The 20,189-nt window shown below is 37.8% G+C and overlaps 1 protein-coding gene across 1 annotated transcript in view; it reads left to right on the forward strand.

Annotated features, from left to right (window-relative positions):
* The window catches only part of MAN1A1 (mannosidase alpha class 1A member 1), a 152,165-nt gene that overhangs the window by 76,700 nt on the left and 55,276 nt on the right, over positions 1-20,189 (forward strand). The window contains exon 5 of the mRNA XM_074819238.1: positions 9,805-9,899. Coding sequence (XP_074675339.1) covers positions 9,805-9,899 — 95 coding nt within the window. The remainder of the gene's footprint in view (positions 1-9,804; positions 9,900-20,189) is intronic.

Below are 20,189 nucleotides of genomic sequence, written 5' to 3' on the forward strand. Positions count from 1 at the left end.
TAGGAAGCAGATGCTTGTGGCTTAACAGAGGAATTGTGCTAAAAGATACTCTTCATTACTGGTGGATATGAGTAATTTTACTAAGGCAGCTGTTTCCTTAATCAGGAAAACCACAAACCTCTAAGATGACATCCAGATGTTTTCTGTATCTCTTCACAATATAATGAATTTCCATTGTATATGCCATATTTTAAATTCCATTCATGTTTACTCACATCCAATATATTTTCAAATACACGTATCATCTTCCTTAACTGCAGAAGACCTGAGTGCTAAATATGTGACGTATTTTGTGTTTTTGACATCTATGCCTGTTGTTAGTCTGCAAGTTGCTTCTAGGGCTGACAGTATCTCTCCACATCATCCAAGCATTTGAATGTTGGACTTCCCCAAGTTTGAGGGGGGTTTGTTTGTTGGGGATGGAGGGATCTTGGGAAGGAGTTTTTTTAGTCACAGTGTCTGTTCATCTTTCAGTTTTGCAGTTGTATGGTGCCTCTTACAGTTCTGCATGTTGTTCAGAGCAGAACATACCATAGTGTTAATACATATCCAGTGGGTTAATATCCTCTTCTAGAATTCTCAAAGGCTTTTATAGCTAACAAATTCCTTTTACTACAGGCAATCATTAAAGTTTGTTTACTACATTAATCACCACTTTTTCTTGAATTATTACAACAGAGATATTATTAAATGGTCAGTTCATGAGCTTTCCAGGTACTAATGGGTTGTAGCTAAGCTTTTAATTGCACAAGTATACATAAGCTTTAAAAAAATTAATGCTTTCTTGACATTAGTAGATATATTAGCAGTTACTTTTTCTCTTGTGGTCTCAAAGTTCTTCCTGTTAAATAGTTCTTGGAGTTTATGTCTGTGTGAGCAATCTTAAATACACATGAATAGCACAAAAGGAAATAACTAAATATAACTGGAACAAACTCTTCCTTTATGATTTTTTAATTCTGCAGTTATTTAGCAATTCCTTCGAATTTTAAAGTGCAAATCAGATGTGTATAAGTTACTGTACATTACTATTTCTTTGTTTTATGCCTTGCCTTCTTTATGTTAGTTTGTATCATTTATTACTGGCCTTCCCAAAATAAGGTTTTTGAACACAATATATCTACTTAGAAATTCTTTAGTTAAAAAACAACTGAAGTAATTATGTGTTAGCTACTGCTGATAACTTGAGGGGTTTTGTGCTTGTTGCTATGTACATTTGGATTAAATCTGGAAATCTCTCACTAATCCAGTTACTTCCATTTGATTAAGTTCTCTACAGTCTTTTCTATGGGGGGAACTCTTCATGGTACTGTGTGTCTTCTTTGGTACAATAATCATCTAGAAAAGAAAATTAATTTTCTTGCCATCTGTGAAACCATAACAAAAAAGGCTAATTGAATAGAAGAAGGGATTTTTTTCTTTTCCCAAAAATGTAATCTAATTTTTGCAATAAACATCTTTTTAAAGTGGATTTGCTTCTACAAGCTGGTGACCAGCATACTGGAGTATTCTGGAAAGGGCGGTACAAATTTAAAAGCTTACCCACGTTTGTTATTTCCTCAAGTTGTGAAAAAGACATGTACTGCTCCAGCAGTTTGCAGGTTTAGAGTTGTTGCAAGCTGTCTCCAGTAAGATTTGCATACTTCCACAATCACAGTTTTCAGAAGCTGGGAACTTATGTGCACCTTCCTGAATTGCCACGTCATCTTGGGTGCCTAGAGTTTTTGCAAGGTTTGAGCACTCTGATGCCTGCTGCTCTCACAGATGTGTTAAATACAAGCTTTGGATCCCTGTACTGAAGATCTCATTATAAATACTACCCTGTGGCTGTTTCAGCCTTAGACTGGGATAAAAGGTCCCCTTTTACTACAGGATCTGTATTTTCACTGTACTTTCACTGAAAGCCTTTTAACACGTTCCAGCCCAGCACTGTGTGACGGTAGCTGCTGAGCAGGACTGTGGGAATGGCTGCAGACTGGCATATTTTTAAATTAAACATTCCTCCTGCTGTATACAGCTGTGATATTGTTTATATATGTGGGGGAGAGATTTGTATGAAAACTAGTGCTGCTTTGAGAATTTTAATGAGAGGGGAGCATCTGAGATTATTTACCAAACTAAGTTGTTTTAAATTTAGCCCTTTCCCTGGGATTTCTGACATCTAACCCCAAGATGCCCCTGCGCTCTGCTGAGTAACAGCTTCACTTGTGCTCCCTCTGCTGGCATCCCGATGGGATAGAAACCTGACCAGTTGCATTTGCTGATCTCCAGGGAGGGAGTGACTTAAATTCTCAATAAAATTAAATGGTGCTCTGTCTGGTCAATATTCTCATGTGAAGGTGTGACAAGCCATGCTTTGTAAAGGAGCTAAAGCACACTTTGTTTCCTTCATGGTGCTTTTACAGACTTGGTGCCAATGTAGATTTCCAGCTCATAGTCAGCTCTTCTCTGTCTGGGTCTGGCTGTGCCTGGGATGGCCCCATTGCTGGGTTTGGCTCGGGCAGCACAGGCAGTGTGGGATGCTTTGGGGTGTCTAGTGCAGAAGCACCCCCTTGCCTCTGTAGGGAAACTTCTTGCATCCAGCCAAGCCTCTGAGCTCCAGGTTAGTGCAACCCCAGGAGAGCCATGCCTGCTCTGCTCGGCCATCAGTGACCCTCTGGCCTTGGGGACTGAGGGGAGGCTTATTAGCTCTGAGCAAAGTGGTACAGATGGGCAAAGGTGCTTTGGGTCTGACGCTATGCTTTCAAACTGGAAAGCCTTCCCAAAACTCGAGAGCATGATGCTGACTCTGGTGTCAGCATGTGCAGTCCTGCTGATCAGCTCTGGCTTGTCTTTGACCACTGTAGGTGCAGCCTCAAGTGGAGCCACTCGTTTTTAGTGCACTGTCCTCTTCTGTAGCCTGGTAGGAAAACATGAGGTTGGGCGCAGCCCTGGGCTGGAGGTGGGCTCGTGCATTGGTGTGGCATTTCATGTGTGCTCCGCTCAGGTCCAGCAGGACCAGGGCTGGCCCAGAGCTAGCAAGTTGGTCTTGAACCCAGACTGTTTCCTGGGGGAAATGCTCAAAATATGCTCTTGGCACTTCTGGATCTGGGTTTACAATAAATACAACTACAGTTGTGAAGGTCCTAAATGAAGTCTACTGGGCTCCTTCTGTTGGTACTGGCTACCATGCTGATGTGACTCTTTACAGTGCTTGTTTCCAGGAATGTTATTAACTGTCTCCTCACCTTGTAGAACAGATAATTCATAACTGACTTGGCTCAGCCACCAGTCAGGACTGAATGAAATTAAACTCAAAACCACCTGCTAGTGTCAAGGTGACAGTAACTGTAAAAGCAGTAATTGCTGCTGAATTAATGCCAGCAGCTGTGTAACTTATCCAGGTGTCATAAACACTGAAAATATGTTACAGAAAAGGGTTTCAAATAATATGACACTGAAGTGTTGTGTCACTCAGTATTAGAGATAGTAGAAGAATTCAGCTTACACTGTATTTCAACTATTCTGATATTTCACGTGGAGCACCACAATTTTTGTAGCATTTCTAATTTTTCATTGTAAAAATAAAACAAATGCAAGCATAGCAAAAATCCTGGATTGTCTTTCAGGGAAGAAGGTATTGGAACAAGTTCTTCTAAGAGAGTTCTCTTTTGTTAGGAGATTGCTTTAAACCTAAACCAACATTTGTTACGCTGAAAGTATTTCTATTCAGTGTTCGGAAGAGCAGCAAAGCGGCCTGTCCCTGTTCATTTTTCTGCTCTCATTTCCTGATTTTGCACTGAAATATTCATTCCTTACCCTACTGGGAAAGGCAGTCAGGTACAGGAAAGAAAACAATGAATCTTACTTGGCTTGTCAGTTTCTATCTGTAAATACCAAACAAAAATGAAAAATACTTAATTTGACAGAGTTAGAAATGTGGAGAAAATGTCTTTGTCAGTTGAGAAAAAAAACAAAAAGGATTGTTTCCTCTGGTGTTCAAATTTAACTTCTGGTGTCCCTTGTATGGAGGACCTTTTAAGGCAGAATTCTGTCCTTTAATTTATGATATTGTACCATGTTACGCTCTTTTGTAATTAGACATGTCTCATAATCAATTCTAAGATATTTTTTTGTTTTCTTCCCGATTAGCAACATCAATTAAATCTATGGTGAGGTAATGTAACATTTTCAAAAGGGTGTCATTCCAGCCAGAGGAAACATTTTTGTTTATCCAGAGGAGATAACATTCTTGCACTATAATGAAAGCCAGTGCTCACCAGATGACAGCTCTGGTCTTCGCCCTGCAGTTACGTCTTTGCAGGCAGATCCTTATTTCTTCTTGGGAACACTGTTTTCCCTAATAAGATTTGATAACGGACACAAGAGTCTGTAAAATCTGATTGATTGTGGGATTGGGTCTTCTAAATGAGCAACGCAGTTCTGGATGTATGACCTCTTTTAACAATCTCTTAAAAGGAAAAGGCTTCTTCTCTAAAGCCATTAAAAAGAAAAAAATCACAAAGCACACTTGATATTTGCATGCCACAAGGTTGTGCAGAGAATGCAAGTAACTGCTTTAAATTAAGTGGGTATTTGGAAAACTTGGTTCATTAAACTCACAACTTCTTTTTCATCCGAAGTTTGTCTCTGTGTCCTAATTCACATACAAAACCTCTATATTTGCATCAGTGGCACAAAGTAAGCAGAACCAAAACAATCCCATACCCAAACTGCTTTTCTAAGCAGGAGTGCCTCACTGAATTAAGATCACATTTGAGAGAAATAAGGAAATTTTTATTAGAAAAACAATTAGTGTAGGAAAATGGCTGCTGGAAGTACTGTATATGTAAATGTCCTACTAGAATGAAAGATGCAGATTATAGTTCCTGAGGAAGTGGATGACTTTTGACATTGGGAATCACGATGTGCATAGGTACAGTGTTGTGTAAAAGCATACCTCCTAGCAGCTTGTGCAGGGGTTGTGTGGTTGGGGAAGTTCCCAGATCAGTTTTTTGTCTCTTATGAAGACCAAAAGTATTTATATGTATTTAAAAAATAATTAAGAATATCTAATGGAGTGAGAAAGTAATGTTTTGTTCCCTGCCTTGGTATGTGTGTTGCCTGTGGAAAGAACAGACAGTAACAGGACAGCTGACTGTGTGCAGCAGTGAGGTGGATTTCTTGTTTGCGTATTAATGCTTACTCAAATGTTGTTTAAAGAATTGCTGCCTTGAAGTAATGGTGATGATTTGGAGTGACTTTTGTGTTTGTAAGGCACTTGAGATTGGTAACTCAAAGGACAATGAAGATGCTGGTTTACTGAGCACTGAGTTTATTTTAACTAACAATTTGCAGCCTACTAATATAAACAGATCTCAGTAGAAAATGCAGTAACTCTATTTTCTGTATAAGCTATTATATGACTATAGTAAGTATCCAATTTGCTTTAGTGATAATTTTAATTATGAGTAGGACTGCAGAGTGTGAAGAAGTCTGTGTACTTATTCCACAGAGCAGTCCTTCTTACACAGGACCTTCACACAGTGAGAATCAATATCAAACAAGTTTGTTAGAGATCTTACATAAACTTTTTTAAAAATGTTAATAATACGTTGAATTTAAAAAGGATTATCTCACATCTAAAATTTGTCTTCTGGCAAAAATCAGGTTAGAGAGAAATGCTTGAGGAAGCATTTAGTACCCTACCTAACTTTATAGTGTTACACACTGATCATATATTTCTGACTGAATCACAGTGCTTCACTTAGAATAATTTTCTTTTTTGTAGTATAGTATCTAGCTGAGTTAAATGTCAGTGCAATTTTTAGTGTTTTAGTTGCTTTTTAAAGGTAACCATAATACTTTCCTCTGAATCCTCAATTTACAAGAAGGGATTGATGGCAGTGTGGCTTATTCATTGCATCACCTGATGACAGGACAGCTGACATGTCAGGTAAATAATTCCACAGTCCCTCTTCCATAAAAAGCATGCAGTCTAGATATGATAGAGCAGTGGAGCAAGTCATGGAGGTCCTGGGAGTGGCCTGTAGACTTTTAAACTTGTAGGTAAATATTTAAACCATGGGAACAAAGTGTGGAGTGAAGGGTGGGTGCAGGCGTGGGACTGTGACAGCTTCTGCCAGGTCTAATCCAGTTGGAGTACTTTGTGTAAGTAAGCCTTCCTCACTGCTGACTGAGCAGCCATGAGGAGAGGCCAGGAAAAATCCTCACACCTCTCAAGATAACCATTGGGATGGGAAATTTTGCTGTAGATCTTTTCCTTTATTACAAATAATGGCTCTAGGTTTTGTGTTCTGTCATTTCTCCCTTTACTCTGTGCATCTCAGTAAAGGTTGTCATAATTTTTGCTTACCAAAAAATTACTTTACTTGAGAGATAGTGGGGAGAGATTAGGGCTTCGCAAAAAGTTGAAATTCATGTCAGTAGTAGAGATATTAAGGAGAAGTCTCTATTGTTTATTTACTTTTATTATCTGAAAAAATATCTTACCCTGTACAATATTTATTTGTTGTCTAATATTAGAAGTTTCTGCAGAAGAAAAATACAATGAATGTTGTGGAAGGTGTGCAATAATTAAAACACCCACTTTTCATATTATTGTTTTTTAACTGCTAAAGCTGCAAATTGAAAAATAAAGTGGTTCCTTTATTAATCTTCACCTTTTTACCCTTGCTGAAAGAGCACAGTTTTGCTGCGTGAAGTTGCTATTTATTGTGTTCAGTCATGCAGAGTGTTGTATTCTTGTCATTCTTGCCTATACTGTTCTACTTAATAGATAGTGATTTAGCAGTCAGTTGTTCAGCTTGTTAAATTAGCCCTAGATATAAAATTGGATAATGTCCATAGTTGAAATTTTTTTTAACTTTGGAAGGGGAAGGAAAATCACTAACATGCATTGGTTATTACTAATTACCTGTTGAAATACTGTTGTAAACAAGAAGTACATCTTCACCTCGACTTGATCCAAACTTGTGTGATGGTTTAAAAATCATTTTTTAGTTCTCTTTTCCTAGTTGGCTACTAGGAAAATTGTTTACTACATTGGAGAAGGTGCATTTTGGACAAGAAAGATGTTAGAATGCCCGGCTTCACTGTCTGTTCTAATGTTGGTGGTCAGAGCACTGTCCTTATCAGAAGTGAATGACTTCTTCCTTGCATATCCATATGTCGAACAGTATTTCCTTACTGCTTCATATCGGATGTGTTTATTTTTTGGCATGTCCACAAAGTAGACAATTTTATTTTGAAAGAAATGGGTTGTTAATTTATAAAAGAAATACAATAGAATTGAAAAACTATGTGAGAATTTGTAGAAATATTTGAAAGTAAAGCATTATTGCTCTATATCAAATGTTTAATTAAGATACTAAAATGTTACATTTTTGTCCAGAAGCAGTTATGGTAACAGACCCCTTTCTGAGCTTGCATGTAATCTCTTTAATGACAAAGGATTAATACAGCCTGTAAGGTACAGCAGTTACTGAGCCTTCCTCCACTGCTACGGGTAAATATCTATATGCTTTTTGAAAGGGAGATCTCCTCTTGTCCTTAAATACAGGTTTTAAAAGTACATATGGCACCTTTAACCACATTCCATAAAATAAAATATCTACCCCCTTTACATACGGCTGAAGATAGGGTTTTACGCTGTGCAGCAGATGCTTCTACAGAAATTTGAGGTCCTTGTGTGCCCATTGCTTGGGAGGGTCATGGAAATTGCTCTCCTGATAATACTTCAGTGTTTTTGGGCAGAGGTGCTAAGGTAAACTGATGAGTTGATCACACCATATGCTGTGAAAGGCTGAGGAGGCCTCTCTTGTGCTGAAAGAGCAAAGCATAGGTTTGGGTTCAACAGACCAAAGTGAAAAAATGTGGCTGCGTAGTGTAACAAGGGGAAAGCTTGTGTGCTGCTGGTGGGGTTAACTGTCCCTTGCTCCTCTCAAGGAAATCTACAAGATAATTCTGCACCAACTGTTTCTGAGTGTCCCTCGAGGTTTTAACCCTTGGGGAGACTGAATAATATGCTGGATGAAGATCACAAGTCCATAACTAATTCTAAGCAGAATGCATGCGATTGGTAAACTGGGAAGTCAGAAACAATGTGGATTATGAAGGGATTTCCAAGCAAATTGTTTTCCCTGCTGCCTTGCTCAAAGTTTCTTCCAGCACTCACATGCAATCCACTTGAAAAAGTTTTCAGACTCCAGCCATAATTTGGCTTCAAATTACTTAACCTCCTTCAAAATATCTTGTACTGTAATTCTAGATCTTGGACTGTTGTCACAGAAATCTTGAGATCTGTGTCATATGAAGAGACTGTGGGGTAGTCTGGAGCTTCTTTATGGTAATGTGTTATCCCAGAGTTTTATACTCTCTCCTGATCATGTATTTTTCAATAATAAATACCTTTCCTCAAAGTGGCCATTAGAAAGTGGCATTTTATAAATTGTATTTTATTTGTGTGGAAAGAAATTTCTTCATTACCTTGTTTTGACCAGCAACTGTCTTTATTTATGTATTCACATAAGCACACATGCATTTTGTTTCTTCTCCGAAAATTTGCTATACTGTACTAGGCTACAGCACGAGATGCATCAGATGTGTAAGTTGATTTCCAATACATAAATAAGTAAAAATTCATCATAAATATGTCTGAGAAGAAAAAAATGAATTGAAGGGAGCAATTATTAGAAAGAGAGAACGATGAAGGTGACTTTGCTATTTTGGCTACTACACTTGGGATAATCCCTTTCAGTGTTGTGCAGGATCCCAGTGTAATTCCAAGCAAATAGTCCTTGAACATCCACATACTGAAATCACTAAATAGGTTTCTATATTTAAGTTGGAACAATATTGCTTCTAATTAAAAACTGTCTTACTAGAGCACTCAGTGCTCAGAAAGTCAGGTTAATGTAACCTGAGCTGGGCTGGCAGTTGAAGGAGAGCAAAATCCTCTTTGTTCTAGCTTTGTAACTGTAACGCTGGTCATAAAAGTTCCTGATGTTAAATTGTTTGTCCTTCTTGTGGGCATATGTTAAGCATTTAGGGTCTTTCTTCTTCATGTTTTTAAGATGAAAGCTGAAACCCCTTTAGGTGCTAAAGTCTCACATACCTGTGGGATTATATTCCAATTTTTGGATTAATCGTGGCATTGATACCATCTGGGTATGAGTCCATAAAGACTGTGATGCTGCAAAAACATACTTTTTCTTTTGAGAGGTGGGAGCGGTGCTTTTGCCATAGACTGCCTGTACAGCACATTTGCAGTATGGCAGATTCACAGCCTGGGTTCCCACAGCATGCTGAGCCACCATTCATCTGTCTGACAAAGAGGAGAGGCGGCATTTCTGCGGCTGCATCCCACTGCTCTGGGAGGAGGTGTTGCTTGGGACAGGGAGCTAGCTGCCTGCGAGCGGGTCTGGATCCAGCAGTGTGCCCAGCCAGCAGCCCTCTCCCTGACCCCAGAGTTCCTGGCAGGCATGGTGGGGAGCACGCAAGCAGCTCTATGCAAACCGGAGCAGATCTGGCCACGCTGATGTCTCTAGTGTGATGCTGGTCATGCCAGACGCAGGTCACCTGGGGATTGCCACTGTCTGATCCTGCTGTACAAGTTCTTCTGTTACTGTGTGTAATGGAAAACAGGTTGTGCTGCTTCATTCCTTTGACGTCAGTCTAAAAAAGCAGGGATGCTTCATTGTGCTGAGATGACTTGTACCATACGCTCAATAATGGTATTATCTAAATTAATTTAGTGGGAGCAAGAATGCATTTTCCAACACTTTGTTTCTTCTTAATTTCCAGGTTTTCCGAAAGAAGGCAGTAGAGCTTGGAGAGAAATTGCTACCTGCTTTCAACACTCCCACTGGGATACCTTGGGCGTTACTTAATATTAAGAGGTAAACCAACTGCTTTTTTGGTGACTGGAGCATATAAAAAAGTTATGTTGAAACTGTCTTCACCACAGAACTGCTACAATTGCTGCACAGTTTTTGTCTTTCCAGCTAGGTAAAAGTTGACATAAGATCCTTGGTTCTACAGTTTACATTAGGAAATTTAAGTAGATATACATTGCACATACAAGAATGCATATAGAAATACATTTATTCACCTCAGAATAAGGAGAATAAGGAGCTTTTTTGTCACTTAGTATGTTGCTCACCACTTTTCCTAAAGTCCTCTATTGCTTTTAGTGTTGTTATAAGTAGGGTAAGAGCAAAAGGACATATGCTACTCTGAACAGGTAAGGTTTCCAGCCACTTTGTACTATTATTTTCACCTGTTCTCAAATGTAGTATCAGCATGTCCTTCAGTAGCATATCAAAAAATGAGAGTAATATCTGCTACAAGTGACTTGTTTTGCATCCTCTCCCAAAACACAGCATGTTTTCTGTAGGAGATGCATGCTCTCGTGAAGTCACTCTGGCCTCTAGTATCTGACTTCAGACAGATGTCAGCAATTCCTTGGTCTGCCCCCCAGGCCTGCTAGCAGTGATACTGTGCTGGTAAAGAAAATGTGTTCTTTGCACTGCCTGGAGAAGAATATTGAGAGTTATACCTGTGGGTTATATTTGTGTATTTGTAAGGACACATCAGCTTTCTTCATATTGTGGGTAAACCCCCACACCACCTGTCACAAGGAAGCAAATCAAGGAGCATTTCACATGTGCACGTGTTGGTGTTGTGTTGTAGGTTTTTTGCGTGATTACCTCCTTGACAGTCAGCATGTTCCACTGTTCTCTGCTTGATCTGTATTTATGGGTGCACCCTTTCCCCAGAGTGGGACATACACTGCTGTGCTTGCTTGGTTGGCTGTGTTTGCTTCGGGCTTCCCAGTAAACCACTGAGACCCAGTCCTACAGAAACCCCCAGCTGTGTCAGTTGAGACAGGCTTACCTTCCACCTTCCTTTCAAACAGGGGCGGGAGGCAAAAAGCATGTCTGTGTGCAGGAGCGGGAGGCAGCTAACGCCTCCCGAACTTTCTCATCATTGAAGGGGCTGATTAACTGCTGCCTGATGATGATCCTTGGACTTTGACTGGTTACTTATATGCATGCTAATGATTTCTTCTCAACAGATTTTAATGAGTTCTGCACAAGTTCAGTAGCACAACAGCTTGAGGTTTGTTGGTTTTTTGTTTTTAAGCTCTTACAAAAACTTCTGAGTATGAAACCTTCGCGTACATTTGTAATTGCAACACAACAGCACCTTATTCTACACAGTGTATGTAAACGTATTTAAGGTATTTAGGCTAAAAATTTGTTTTATATGTAGCCCTTATCTAAATCTGTGCTTATCTACTAAATATATCAGTGGTTTTTGCAAATAGTTCAAATCCTGTGGTGAGTCTTTATGGTTTTGTTCCTAGCTTCTCAAAACAACTGTTGTCATGCACTACAAATGCCAGCCACAGACACTACAAGGTGGTAAAAGGGATTTATTTTGTATCTGGCACCCAAGTGGAAATGGATCTCTGCCCAGATAACTTCCTTTACTATGGCAGAAAAAGTTACTTTAAATGCTAGGTTCTTGGTTATTCATTCTGAATCCTTGCACATCTGTCTAGATTTGACCTTCAATAGATAACTCTTCCATAATACTGTGCATAAACAAATACACTGTCATCCAGGCTTAGGAAATGCTAAGCCACCGAAGCCGTCATATTACAGTTCTAATACGCCTCATTTCTGATTAGTATTTTATTTGATTTTATTTTGATTTATGCTTCAAATTGGAGAACACTCACAATAGATTGTGGGTGTCAGTGGTTATTTTTAAATGACTGTTTTTGGATTAACAGATGAACTGGATATTTGTTTCACCATGCAAATGTTCTTCACAAAATAGTTTGTTTTCTCTGCTTGTCCTGTATCATCATAGCCAGACTTGCTCTCTGCTTGCGTGCCTGTGTATAAAGATATATATGTGCTTTTGTCTGAGTGGGTCCTTACATACCAAAGGCATCCATCCACCTAAAGTCTTGTACTCTTTCTCTTCTCCATTTTTTTTCTTCGTCTGCTTCTTTCCTCATGACTTAATGACCATGGGACACATACTGTCTTACTTGTGGAACCCTAATTATCAAATATATTAAAAAGTTCACTGTACCATTCCTCAGCTAAAATTATTAACCAATTCTCAAGTGTGTTTGTAAAATTTCCTTTTGTCTCTGAAGTACATTTTAAGTAATTAGATTGGTAGCTTGTTTCAGTTGCGTTTCCATATTTCTGATGTTCTTGATATTGCTCTGTATCTTCAGTTCATCTTCAGCATCTGTTTTTCACCTCTGCTCACACTGACAAATTTGAAGTTCCTTTTACGTCTCACTTGCTTATTTGAGTAATCAGTGTTGTATAACGCTCGTTGACTATTCTGGCCGAAAACACTGGTACAAAGAGAGGCTGCAAAGGGAGAATGTGTATAAAGCAGTTGTGGCTTGACAGATACCTTTGATTCTTCTTTTGGTGATAAGGAGCACAAGCTGGCAAAGCCACTTTTATTTACTTACTGACTTATTTTCCTCCCTCACCCAAATCCTTTGTTTAGATATTACATCTTCAGTACTTCTAAAACACCAACTATAACAGCTTCTTAAAATACCACTGGTTCATGATCATTTGTTTTTCTTCTCAGTGAGCTGTGACAATCTGGCTTATTCATGCTAAAATTTTCATTTCCCTTTCTCTCTAAAACCATCAAGTAATTTATGACTGAGCAATTGGATTGCTTGTGTATTTCTGTAATATGTCTCTCAGATTTATACACATAAAAAATATGAAATTATAACTCTCTTAGTGAGCTAAGTAATCTTAACAAATACCCAGCTTGTATCATGTTTGCAGGATCAAGTAACCTTTTAAATGTATCTATTTATTTTTACCCCTGTAACTACTAAAAAGGAAGCTGTATGGGGCTTGTGCTTATGGGGTGACGGCCAGCTGTGAAGTACAGAGCACCCAGATTGTTGTTAGTCTGTTGGATCAGTCAGGAATAAACTTCTGAGTATAAGACCCTGTACAATATTTTTTCTCTTTTGGATGGAAATTGTCTCTTTATGTCACTTTTTCCCCCTTTGAAAGCAGACCTGTATCTTTTTGTAGTCACTATTAGCTCCAATAAGACTTCATTACTACTTTCTAATAAGCAACCCAGGAGGATTCTTATATGAAAGAATATATTTTCCATAAAATCTTTCCTTTCTATATGTTGACCAGTTGGATTTTTTTTAAGGTTATTTATTATCCCTTGTGTGCTATGATGTGGCAATACTGTTAGGCATTAAGGTGCCTGGCTTTTTATGGAGAATCAATGTATCATATAACCTTTAAGTGCATATGGAACTTTGAAAAACAGTTATGCCTTACCTTAATGAAAAAGTTTTTGACTGAAGTAAATAATATTTTTATTTCTGGAAATAGAACAAACTGGAAATGAGTTTTTTGGATGTCCAGCCTGTTTGCAAGTATTGTTGTGGCTAAGGGGGATACTGTGATTGTTCCACTGGCTCAGTGACAAATGTAAATTATGTAAGCATTTATGGATATAGGGACCATGGGAAGTTCTGTATAGAAAGAAAAGCTGTGAGGTATGGGTGGAGTGGGTCAGAGCAGGGAAGCTTAATAGAAGTCAAAAAGGAGGAGTTTGAAATGAATTTGATTAATTTGTATTAAAATCAAACCACAGGGAGTGGTAAGATTTACTTGACATAAATGTCGAATATTTATTGTGCCTGATGTCAACTCAGGATTCTTTGCCTCTTACAGTTTAACATTGATCATACATTAACAGTGGACCTCAGTTGAATTCAATATTACATATTTTGTGAGGTGAGATAGCAGAGGCCCTGCTAAATTGTTTGAACAAAATAGTTACTCATTTGTAGATCACTAAGGATGGAAGTGAAAAAACTGCAATATTTATGCTATTGGCGTGTTGTCAGCATGATTTTAAAGGAAGGTCCTCTTTTGACTTTTAAAAAAATTTATTATTATTTTTTAAATCACTACAATTTGTACAGAACATTGAAGTTATGCCAAAGGCCTTTCCAGGCCTCAAAGTGTTCAATGTGTGAACAAAGTTTCTTGGAGCTGCTGAGCCGTCAGAGCCACTGCGTGGGTTCAGAACAAGAACCCACAGCACAGCTTCAAAAACAACCTTTTTTCTCTCATATTACTTGAGAAAAAGAAAATAACAAGGAAAAATATATCCATCATTTTTTATTTTGAATGCTTTAAGTTTTACCACCAGCTAAGATTCCTGTTCCATGACAGTAGTGCCAAGCAGGGTGGCTCTCCTCCACCAGTCTGGCTTGCCCAACCAGAGCCTGGCTGCTTTGGAGAGGGATTTTACGCTAAAATGCCAGTGTCTGCCAGGGTGACACAGGCACAGGTGGTGTTCTCTTCTGGGGCACACGCTCTGGTATTTCAGAGTACTGGCAGTATTTTAGGTTGTGGGCATTTAAAGGAGCTTATCTCTCAGCACCTTCTGCCTGGGAGGAAATGTGGCTCATAAACCAACCACTGAGGTATGAAATGTTGGTCTTTAGGCAACAGAACTTGCTTGAAAATATTTTAAAGTTTCAAAGTGATTCCCAAATTCAAAACAGGTTTAAGGTCTCATGTGCCTAAATCATTTGAGGAATAGTTGGCCTTCAAAATGTCTTTAGTGTGCTACCTCATTAGAAAAACTCTAGTATTCCCAAGAAAATATTTTAGCATATAACAGAACGGTTCTCTGAGTTCTGGGACTTCTTCCAAAACATCATAATCAATGCACTTAAGAGTATATACCTTTATAGTTTGTAAAGGAATCTTAATGCATTGAGAAAGTTTGAAAATATAAAGAAGAAAAGATCCAAACACGTAAATTCAGTAAACCTTTTTGGACAGCTTAATTCCCCCACTTACACTGTCAGAAATGCCTGAAATGTGATTGTTGTGTTATTTTGCAAAATTTTCCTAAGCATCAAGTAGTTTGTATGATATTAAATTCTTTAACAGAATTAGTGGTTCGTGCTTTTACTTGCCCTAGTGACTCAACAAACACTTTCTTGCAGAGATTCAATCGGGATGGCTAATTTAATTTTTTTGGTTTGCACTATTAACTCTAATGTCTAAATTAAATTTAAAAAAAAACAAAAACAAAAACAAAACCCAAAAACTACAGAGTTAAATAAAGCTTATTCTTCAAATTTTACTATCTTTGGGGAAAAAAAAAATCTGTTTTATAAAGGGTTTTAGAGAGGAAAAACTTGCGTTGTCTGCACAGTTTTGTCATTGTAGGACCGTGCAGAAGTTGTGTGTTTAGATGAAAACTTTAATTTTATCCCTTCCATCTAACTTAGGCATAATTTTAGAGGAAGAAATCAAAACTTCCTAAGGAAAAAAAAGGCTAAAAGTAGTCTAGTTTGCATGCTTAATAAAGGCTTTGTGTGTGTGGTTTTGGCAAATGCTTCACTGATGTAATAAATTAAAGTGGTAACAGTAACAAAAAGGATTTGGATATTGAGTTAAACACTGAGATTTCCCCTGTAGCAAAACAGATCAATTGAAACCAGACATTTTTCTTTCAGGCATTTGGATCACGGTGTGGATTTGTATTAGCACTGGATGCAAAGAGATAAATCCTAGCTGAACTTTATCTATCTAAAAGTTATTTGTCTGGTGTTAAAACATATGTTTTGGCATAGAATGATTTGCCTTCTAGAGATACTGATCTCTTTCCATTGACTAAAGAAGACCTTAGGCAGATAATTGAAAGAACTAACTTTCCAAGTTGAGGAAATGAATTCCATTCTAACTTATAAGTAGCTAGTGACAAGGATGATTTCAACAAAGGGTACGGTTTTTTAGCACTGCCATTTCAGGTGCTGGTTCCTTGCATGATTCATATACAAGTTTACATTTCTTCAGTCATTACTGGATGCAAAATAAACTTGAAAAATAGTTTTGTGTTTGGGGCATTTTTATATCACCGTGTTATATGTTGTCTGATTAGCAATTACATTGCTTTAGAATGGGTTAGAACACCACAGTAAGCAAATTGCTTGCTGTGTCTTTGCCTCATCTGAAATGAGTAGCCAGTTCTGCATTGAATGACTAGTGCTTTATATTCAATAAGAATCAAATGAACTATTATAAAATCATATTTCATTAAAAAAAACAAACAGCTTTCTTTTTTCCTCTTGAGTTTCCATATAAATAATTCTTTCATGGTCACATATAAAATTAAAAAAATTGGTCAGAGAGTGTTATTAAAATTTAGATTTTCCGTTTGTAGGTATCAGTACACGTCACCACGTTTTTTGACCTGTGGTTGTGTCTGATTTGCTGTTGAGCAATGCAAAAAATCTCATTGTAAAAATATCAGAAAAATTCCATGAGATAGGTCAAGAAATGTAACTGTTTAGCAGGGGAAAAAAAAGAACCAAGAAAAATATTATTTTGGTGATAGCCTATAATGTTAAGCTGTATTATTCAAACAGCAGCTTCAATTCAATATTGTAACACTGAATTTGTGTGGGAGACTGCCCCCTGGCAATAACACAGGAAGGATTTGGGACCTAGTATTACTACTGCAAAATATCTTTCTCAGTTCAAGTGCTTTCATTCTAGCCAAAGGAAGAGATCGTAGTCCCAAATTCTAAGTTTAAACACTAACTCTTTCCCCACAGTTTATTAGTGCACTGTAAAATGAGTGTACTTACAAGTTCATAATTATCATACTACGGATCTGTGTAAAACCCTATGTGAGTATTAGTAATGTGATTCCTCAGCATGATATGTATGATTACAAACACTTTATAGATCCCTGTGGTGCTAACAATAGGTAGTGTTTGTTCTTTTATAAAACAAAACAAACCTTGTACCAGACAGTCCCACAGAAGCCCGCTGTTTATAGGAGGGTCTTGGTCTTCACTTAATGAGTTTTGCCCCCCTCAACAGCAGACACTCTTCAGGGTATCAAAACCTTCCCCAGCTATCATAAATTTTTGTCTTGATGGCTTAATAAAAAAGGGAAATGGCTTTTGTGTGTATTTATAAAGAAGATATGAAAGTTTTCTGCACTGGAAAGGAGGAGGGATTTGAGTCAGGATAAGGACGTTGCACTAGTTTGTGTTTTGCCCTAGAAGAAATCAGGAGTAGGAAGTTCACCCTGGTAACCTATGGCATGTACCAACAGGTGGCGCGTACCAGCCAGGTACTTCAAATTTTCTACTAGTCTGGTTGTAAATTAACCAGTCCCTCGTTGAAACACAGTGACATAGGGTGGATAGCAATAAGCATGGGAAAGTTGCATCAGATCCTTTGTTTAAAACTTTTTGTTTAAAACTTTTTAGTTAAAACTTCTCTTGCTCCCCAAAGAAATCTGCCTGCAAGATTTTGAAATTGCATTTATTGAAAATAGGATTTTATAAATTAGTACATAGATGATGGTGTTGCTTGTGCTCTTGCTTTAGCTGGATAACTGCTACTATCACCCTGATAATTAGGAGTTATTTGTATGATGTACTTTCCCACTGCCTAGGAGGTGCAAGGAAACCCTTCGTTTTCTTTTGGAGTTGCCAAATGTATTTGAGAGTTGGAGTTGTACAGGATGAGGCTCAGTTCAAGATGAGACACGTTTGTATGTTTTACCAGCGCAGCAGGAATGAGCTCCCATTACAGTCATTAGGGAGCCAGGCACTACAACCTAGCTCGAGGAGCAGTTATCCTGCCCTGAAATAAATGTGCAGTGCCTGGCCTGCTGAGCTGCCCTGCCTTGGTCGTATTGACTGTGCTAGGAACTCCCAACACCTGAGTGCAGGCACATTAATCTTTGCACTGGTTAAAGATCATTTCCCTTTCAATTGCTTGTATCGTGTATGTCCTAATTTAAACGTGTCCAGTAAGTGGTAATCTTATAATAGACAAAAAGTGACTGTTGGAAGAGGCTTCCTTCACAGGGAAGGAAATCAATTCATACAGACTTCAGGTTTCATTAAATACATGAGCACAAGCACTTCTCAGTCACTTCCACCACAATTCAAGTCACCTCAGGGAGACACGTCATCTACAAATGATAGTTGTGTTAGGATTGTTTCACCTAAGAATTTTCTAACTGACAAATTGTAAAGACACTTATGAATTATTCACTTTGCATACTTTATACAATGTATGTACATTTATGGGATTTTGCCTGCAAAATCCAGCACTCCTTTCTTGTTAGGGAACTCTTTAAATGGTGGTGAGAATGGGACAAGAGGCATTTTCAAAGTGTTTTGCTTGTGTATTGCCGCTGGAATTACTTTAATACTTCCACCTGGCTAAATTCTCAGATTGAGCAGGTCATTCTTAAAAGTAATAATTTCAAAATAGAAGAGTATGTGGGTTGTTTTTTTTTTTTCCTACTCTAGTTTAAGTACCTTTATGATATGGTGGATAATAAGGATTGAGATCTACCAAGCACTATGCTCTGACTGTCTGACTAAATTGTTGGCATAGGGTATAATACCTGTTCAGCATTACAAAACTGGAGGAACATGGTTTTTCCTTAACATCAGAAATAAGGAGTATTTTAGGTTCTAAAATAATCACTAGTTTAAATAGTTGACTAATGTTTGTAGGTACTCTGTATTCTTATTGTCCTAAAATAATGAGTGTGAAGAAGAGTTGCTAACTACATTTTTTCAGAATTCATTACAGGGAACAGGTTCTGATGTCATCTTTACAGAAGACAACATTTTTTTTCTTGCTACAAAAGCATAATTCCTTCAATACTTCTCAAAGTACATCTTTCATTACAGATATGCATATAGATATATGTGTGTATATATATTGGTAAATCTTTATTCATCATTATGTGGTTTCTCCTTACTGCTGATAAAAGAGGATCTCTCCTCAACCTCCTCCAAACTATGACCTCCCAGCTGGACAGCTGAAACCCTACCTGTAACTGATGCAGTTGAAATGATCATGTATGTCACAAATAACTATTTCACTTATCTGAACTTTAAACTTCTCTTTATAGTACTTCATAATCCTATTAATACTGTGAAACTTGAATTTTGTGTTTTTCAGTTTCATTATACCAATGCTGACGGGGGTTTTTTATGCCATTTTTATAAGCATGTTTAATTTTTAAACTGACTAGTCATAACTGCCTATGACATCTTTTGTTCTTCTGAAATTCATGGCATATCCATTTTCATGAATACATCAAATGTATTTCAGGGCAATTTTCCATTTAATCTTTTAGAGTGACCTTAACAAATCAGCATAAAAATAGGTTATCTTTTTCTCTAGAAATCAGTCTGCTACATCAGAATAGTAAGAACATTCACGCAGATTGATTTTTGGCTTTAGATTTTAACAGAAACTGAAGTTTCTTTTTTGTTAATTGTTCAGTTACGTTTAGCATTTGGTGAGACTTGTGGAGTTTTCTTTCCTTTCAGGAATCTTAACATGATGGAAGGATTATTGTCTTCCTTGCTTGCATAATTGCTGATCACTAGTTGGATTTTCTCAGGTTTATGACGAGCTTCATACACCCAGCTGAATACAGGATTCATCCTTGTTTTTAAACAATGATCTCAGAATTAAATACAGATACCTGTAGTGCTGTACATGTTACTTTGTTATCTCAGTGTTAGTCACTGTAATGGTGCTGGCTTGGGTTGGAAAACAACTACGTTGTTTCTAATAGTGTCTCTTCAGCATCCAGACCTTATCTGAATCCTTAATCTAAGTTGCAAGTTTTTGTTACAAGGTTCTGAGATCATCCGGTGCCTTTTAGTTGTATGTTTTCTGTAAATCAAGAACTATTGCAATCCATCTTTGATCCTGATCTAACTTACGTATTTTAGAACACGGCTACTCCTCTTCCATGCTTGCTGCCCTCTTCTAATCCATTTTTATTTTGGTGGAGAAGCACATCAGTGATGATTTTCAGCTCCGATGGAAGTTTTTCCTACTGAACTGTGATTCTGCCCTTGCCCCCCACATCTTCCATAAGAGGAATCTGAATTGTGGATGTATCCTGTTTTCCAAATCTATGGGTTGCTTGTCTGAGTCTTTTTTTCTGATGTTTCAGCTTCATAGCTTGGGAAAATTAATGTTTGGGAACTGTACTGGGTGTTGTCCCACATACATCTTCTAAGACTTCTGGGCTGATTTTCAGTTCCTTCCTTCCTTCCTTCCTTCCTTCCTTCC

Source organism: Strix aluco, chromosome 3 (assembly GCF_031877795.1).
Source record: "Strix aluco isolate bStrAlu1 chromosome 3, bStrAlu1.hap1, whole genome shotgun sequence".
Classification (NCBI taxonomy): Eukaryota; Metazoa; Chordata; class Aves; order Strigiformes; family Strigidae; genus Strix; species Strix aluco.